This window comes from Trachymyrmex septentrionalis, unplaced genomic scaffold, assembly GCF_001594115.1.
Source record: "Trachymyrmex septentrionalis isolate Tsep2-gDNA-1 unplaced genomic scaffold, Tsep1.0 scaffold8, whole genome shotgun sequence".
Taxonomy (NCBI): domain Eukaryota; kingdom Metazoa; phylum Arthropoda; class Insecta; order Hymenoptera; family Formicidae; genus Trachymyrmex; species Trachymyrmex septentrionalis.
Window position 1 is genome coordinate 3,803,340 of NW_017305987.1, and position 6,594 is coordinate 3,809,933.

The following is a 6,594-nucleotide window of genomic DNA, read 5'->3' on the forward strand; positions in this document are numbered from 1 at the left end:
CCATTTGCGACTTTAATCAAAGATAAATAATTAAAAACCAGTTAGTTAGTCAAAGCTAAATTCAGACAATCAGTAATCAGTTTTAAATTCATTATACTTTAAACGATAAAAAAACAAAGGAAAATATAAATGAGTAAAGGAAAAAGATAATTTATTAATATAAAACAGTTTTATATTAATAAATTGCTCGTTTGCTTGTTTTCTTCCTTTGTTTTTTCTATCGAATTTAAATATATTTACCTCGGTGTTCAATAAACCGGTTTCTGTCGCTGGGTCAGGACTACTATCCGAGGAGGAGTCTTCTCCGCGTCTTTGTAGATCCAGTACCTCTTCCGCTATTTGCCGGCCGATCTTACTTACTTCCACGTGGCTCGAGATCAGTCTTTCTAATCCACCGTTACCTGCTTACGACAAATTAAGCACGAACCTTCAATTAATCAATTCGACAAATCACGATTGTCGTATAAACGCGCGCTTCAAATCGCACTTACTTTGTGTGAAATAATCATAGTTGTCTTGCACGCTCGAGTCCTCAGATCTGTTATTTCCACCTGGACGTGTATCGCAGCTGAAAAAAAATACAGAACTCTTTATACGATAATATCGCAAACGACGCGTAGAATGTCGATCGTTGCTTACAAAATAGCGGAATTCTTAGCGATTAGATACTCGATGTCTTTAGTCCATGGATTCCTGAAGGACTTCCACTCAGATTGCAACCGCACGAAGTTTGCGTCCTTGCTCCTGAACCTGTAGATCTGTGAAAACCATATGAGATCAAAACGCGAAATCGTTATCGCAAGCAATAAAGATCTCTCTTTACGTTAATCGTCAATCAAGTCGCTTTGCGTTCTCGACGAGGGACTTTGCATATCGTACGAGTATTAATAATTCTAAGAGATTTTACAATTTTTTTAAAATCCGATTATCATAACGAAGAACAATTGCGAAGTGATAACGTTGAACAGTTAATTACCTGTGTGGTAACGCGTTCGGAAGTTTGCAACACAGCTTTGTGAGATTCTGCCAGGTGAGGAATGTCATCGTGGTGATAATATTCGTACATACTGGTGCCCAGCAGTTCCTGAGGTAGAAAGCCCAATACTGGAGTAGCTCTATATGAGGAAAAAGATAATTCTCTAATATATACAAGACGTCCATATCATTTATCGATATTCCAAAATTTATGTGTGTCTTTTTTTATAATGCATATTTTTTAATTATAGATAAGGCTGAATAATAAACAATTAATAAATTGATCGCTTTTAATTATAGTTTTAGCAGCTTTTTTAGAAATTATATAATATAAGCAGAAATAAATATAACAATATATGCGAATAAATAAAAATTTATGAAACATGTTTGTTATTGTATATTTTAAAGAAGAGAGCCAAGAATAGCACAAATTTCCTCTTTTCAATTTATTATATTTAAATTACATATAATGTATTTCCATTATAATATATTGTATATCGCAATTACTACAAATATTTCGCTAACGTCTTCTATCTACCGTTTGCTAATCGTTTTTAACGATCCAATAACAATCTTGATATACCTTTGGTCCACGAACAGAAATTTGCCATCCATTGCGTGTCGCGAGACGAATTGTATGGGTCTCGAATGGGGTTTTCTCGACGGCAACACGGCCGTCGATATCGCCGTTTGGATTCGGCCGACCGCTACCAAGCAGGACAAATTACACGCTTCGCCGTCGGCATCGCCCTCCTGTTCCTCGAGACCAATCTTTGCGGGAGCCCAGGATTTCAGATAGCCCGTGCACTGAATCACGCAATACTTCCAATCTAAAAAAGACGCGTCTCTGTGCAGACTCGCCGATTGAGATTGAATTCACAAACTTTATAAATAATACAAATTACACTACCGTTTATACAAATTCAGGAACACTTGCAATTTTCTCATCACGAAAAGTTAAGAAAAAGTTCTAAAATTAAAAAAAAATAAATTTACAGCTATATATCTTCTTTTTAAAATATATTTTTGAAAATTTCTCTACAATTTTTTTTCACTGAAATACTTATATAATTTTTTTTGAAATGCAAGAAATCTCGAATTTATAAATCGTAGTGTATATAATTAATTTTACATTACATTTTATATTATTATATTTTACACGTATAGAAAGTGAAGAGACGATAAGACGAATGAGACGAAATTGTAGAGAACGAGTAAGGGGAAAGTATCGGGACTTTACGATTGCCGGTGAGATATTTGATGAGGATATATCGGCGATCCTTTCACCGGCGTTTTGCTGCGATATTGTATACGGTTTCTATTTTTCACCTTTGACGAGCCATGCGACAAATTTTCGTGCCGTGTCTCCGATCGTGCGTGTGACTCTCCAAAAGACGCGTTTGCATCCCCGATATAAACACCCTGAATCGTCACGGTCATATTTTTTCGCACTGCAAGGAGCTTTGCTTCTTGAAAGAAAATTGAATCCGTCATTGGACAAAGGACACGACTTAGAATTATTTTTTTTTTTTTAGAAAAAAGTATTGTGTTCATTTAAAAAAATATGTGATGATCACGATATTCGGACAATACATTTATGTTATCATTTTTTTGTACAAAAAAAAATAAAATATACAAAAAAAAAACGATTTTATTGAAAGATTTAAAATTTTGTTGGATACAGATATGAAAAATAATTTTATTGAATTATAAAATAATTATTAAGAGAAATAATTCTATTTTCGGTCAAAGCAGATCTTATAAAATTAATTCTTACTAATACTAACATACAAATTTTGGTAAATATATTTTCTCAGTTTTATAAACTGTGCAAAATAATTTGCAAAATAATTATATTGCAAATTAAAAAACGATAAGCAATACAAAAAAATTTTAATATTCTTGCAACCAGTTTGAATTTCCACAAAATTATTTTGATGTACAACAAATTTCCTTTTAGATCTGTATTCAATAGAATTTTAGATCTTTTAGTAAAATCATTTTTTCTGTATATTCATTAATCAACAATAAAAGTTCTTCCTCTAGTTAAGAAAAAACACTTGTGATGCCTCAATAGATTTATTTAAACGTGCTCTTTTCACGTATGATGATCGATTCGAGTTATCGATTTTTCCGCATTGCCGAATGAATTATGATTTTTGGGTAATTAGCCGCACTCACCTACGTTTTGTTGCTTCTTTCTCCTATGGCAGCCAGCGGTGGCGTTGGCTTCCTCCTTCACTTGCATCTCACCGCAACGGACCCCGTCGACTTTACGTTTCATCCGACAGAAGAAAGATCTACGCGCTCCGGGGCAAAGTCGTGACACACCTTGGGGCACGTCGGTTTTCACCGGTAGCATGGCTGAAAAATTACGAAATTAGCAACAGTCCATCAACGGATGATTAATAATTCTATTCATACCGGAAAGAATGGTTTTATTAAAGTATCTGAAAATTTAGCTAGATACAGATCTGAAAATAATTTTCTTAGACCATCAAAAATATAGAACGCTTAAAAGTTGATGATAACGCAGTGTTCAAAAGTTTTACCTTTTAAACACAAAAGGTGTAATGAGCTTTAAGTTTTAAGACAATGATCAATCACAGTCGAATGTGAAAAGAATAATCAATTATGATTGATCAATTCCTTAAGGCTTAAGGTTTACTACTTCTATTGTGTTTGCAGGATTAACATTTTAGCAACCAGTTTGAACGTTCTTCATATATAATTATTTTGACAGTTCAAACAAAATTATTTTCAAATATATATCTACTAAACTTTTAGATAATTTAACAAAACTATTCTTTTCGTCTATATCCTTGCATTCTATCTCCTTTTTTCTTCCCTTTTTTATTTCTACTTAATATTTCTCTCTTTTATATCTTTATTTCCCACATCTCTCTCACATCTCTATCGCAAAAAACATTCATTATATAGTATTAATGTCGCATTTACTAGCGTCTTAAACATATACTTTGACGATCCAAACGCTTTACATGCAGATCGCGTCGCGATGCAACATTCGAGGAATCCTGGCATTAGACTCGTTCGGCAACTCTTCGTCTCCTTTCCTCATTCGGCGTGGATCTTTCGCAATATTCTTATCTGGTAGGCACGCTAATTCTAAGATGTTTATCGACAAAGCTTACGCGAGCAAATGCTGCCGAGCGACTGACATTTATCGGGTAAAGGTGGTGGAAGAGATGCGCACGGCAACAAATTTGCGTTCGCAATGATCGACGCGTCGAACATGAGGCAACGTCGAAAGGTGCTATAATTAATAGCTTTGAAGGCGGAAAGCCTTTTCTCATGACCGGAGAAATTAATGCCCCGCACGCGGCTGGGTCGGCGCGCGCCAAGTCGAAATCTAGAGTGCGTTCCGTTTCAATAAATATAAATAATATAATGCGCATGATGTATCATTTTATCTTTATTGTTCATATTAAAAAAGAATAAAATGATACATCATACGTGAAACCAAACGCACTAGAAATGCAGCAGTAATGTGAAAAAGCAATATTTGCGTTTAATAACGGTCGTAATACAGCTGATACTCACTTTTTGCGTCGATCAGTCGTTCCCTCGGACTGAGATCGGAGGATGAGAGTTGCTCCTTTACCTTCGCAACATCCTTAGGATGTAGGATATCGAACCAGCTTTGACCCAACAAGTCACCCTGTGATGGCATTAAGATCCTTAAAGTTTGTAATTCAGTAAAAATTCAAAACGATACAAGTCGACTATAATTATAATGTGTATAGATAGTAATCGTATATTATATGGGGTATTAGCGGATTTATAAAATTGGGATATCCTAAACACTGAGAATGTAATGAAGAATTAGTAACATTAAAACTTTAGCTTTATGTTGTTTAATATCTATTTTTAATTCGTAATATATATATCGACTTCTGAAGGGAGTGCTCTTCTTTGAAACAATTAAATGTCAACGTTTTAAATGCTTGCACAGTTTCTATGGCCGTTGTATTATTTCGAAACAGAATCTAATAGCAAATTCGGTTAGATACATTAATGCATACTGATATATATCAAAGTATCGTAAAAATCGATAAAAACGTCTATTTAATATAAATATTGTATATAAATTAAAAATAAGTGTTCAGAAAGGCTATGAACCAAAAAACAACAAAGTAAATGTGTAAATATAGGAAACAAATATAATTATCATGATCTAAAGCAAATAACAAATAACAGACGTCGTTTCGAGTTCGATCGAGTCATCCTCAATGTTACATATAAACATAATTAAATAGAACAGATAAACTAAATTAATGTACTTAAATTAAACGGGCCAACTAATAATAAAATAATATAAAAAAACAAATAGCTATCTAAACTCGCATCCTGTCATCATGAATGTAATATTATGTCGACAACAATATAGCGTATATGTTAGATGTCAAAATAATAAAAGTCCACATGGCGCAAATTATTCACAAGCATCGTAAATTCAAAAATTCTCGTTAAAATCTATAAAAATAGTGAGAATAAACATTACATCAACACTATATCTAAAGCAATGAAAACGCCAGAGAATATAATGTATAAATTATATAATAATAACAACTTTATTAAAGTTCAATTTAAATAAAAAGAAGATATAAATAAATATATAACGTATAACAGCTTTAATATGCACCAGTAATGCATCAAATCGAATTCGCTATATAAGAAAAGTCTTCAAAATATTGCTTACCTCATTAATGACTATCTTACATGAGCTTGTTGTTCATAACAATTATATTAATAAGCATCAGTGCATCTAGTTGAATTTGTTAAATTATTATATCTAAATCGTGGCAGAAATGTTAAAATGATGAAAAATTGATAAATTCACAAATTATAAATAATCTTGACATGATAGTAATAGCGATGATAATGATCACTGCCAATCAAACATAGACTGCATAAATACCCATTTCAAGATATAATTTATAGCCAATGAGATGAATACGCAGCAGACGTTACTCAGACAGAGGCTAATGGTAGCACGAACATTACGATTAATTAGTCATTGAACGGAGATTCTTATGCGTGATGCTGTACATACGCTTTCGCGATATTCCTCGTACTGATAGATCTCGTGTATAATAGAAATGGAGATGGAATTTGGAGAGTAATTCGATATAGTGACATAATTCGATACCTGAGAATAATTAAGAGTCTGCGAGACGGACTCGGACACGTAGAGAATTCTCCCGCGATCGCAGCCAACCACAAAGACGAAGCCCTCTGCAGCCTGGAACAAGGCAAGCTGCTTTCCATTACGCTGTGGAGAACAAACCGTTAATTACAGCCGAAGAGGTCATACTTCTTTGAATCTTGATTTTTGAAGAATAAAGGGATAAGGAAGGAAGGAAAAAAAATGGGGAATAGGATAGGATAGAGACTCTATAACAGGATCTAATCAACTAACAATTTTTATAAAACAAGAGTGAGAAAGAAAAATATATAGGTATACTGTCTCTTTTTATATACGTTATTCTCATTCTAACTTATTGTTAGTAAAGTTAGTAAAGTTAGTCAAGTTAACCTGTTGTGTGTGTGTGTGTGTGTGTGTGTGTGTGTGTGTGTGTGTGTGTGTGTGTGTGTGTG

At 33.6% G+C, this 6,594-nt stretch overlaps 1 protein-coding gene across 3 annotated transcripts in view; it reads right to left on the minus strand.

Annotated features, from left to right (window-relative positions):
* Nucleotides 1-6,594, minus strand: part of LOC108754545 (aryl hydrocarbon receptor nuclear translocator-like protein 1) — a 29,017-nt gene that overhangs the window by 1,981 nt on the left and 20,442 nt on the right. For 2 of the 3 annotated variants that reach the window (XM_018496945.1, XM_018496948.1), the window contains exons 6-13: nucleotides 6,146-6,238; nucleotides 4,537-4,654; nucleotides 3,157-3,339; nucleotides 1,559-1,805; nucleotides 977-1,115; nucleotides 640-758; nucleotides 492-568; nucleotides 241-401 (exon numbers count right to left, since the gene is read on the minus strand). In XM_018496945.1, the coding sequence (XP_018352447.1) occupies nucleotides 241-401; nucleotides 492-568; nucleotides 640-758; nucleotides 977-1,115; nucleotides 1,559-1,805; nucleotides 3,157-3,339; nucleotides 4,537-4,654; nucleotides 6,146-6,238 (1,137 nt within the window). The remainder of the gene's footprint in view (nucleotides 1-240; nucleotides 402-491; nucleotides 569-639; nucleotides 759-976; nucleotides 1,116-1,558; nucleotides 1,806-3,156; nucleotides 3,340-4,536; nucleotides 4,655-6,145; nucleotides 6,239-6,594) is intronic. The other variant, XM_018496946.1, reaches the window with a different exon arrangement.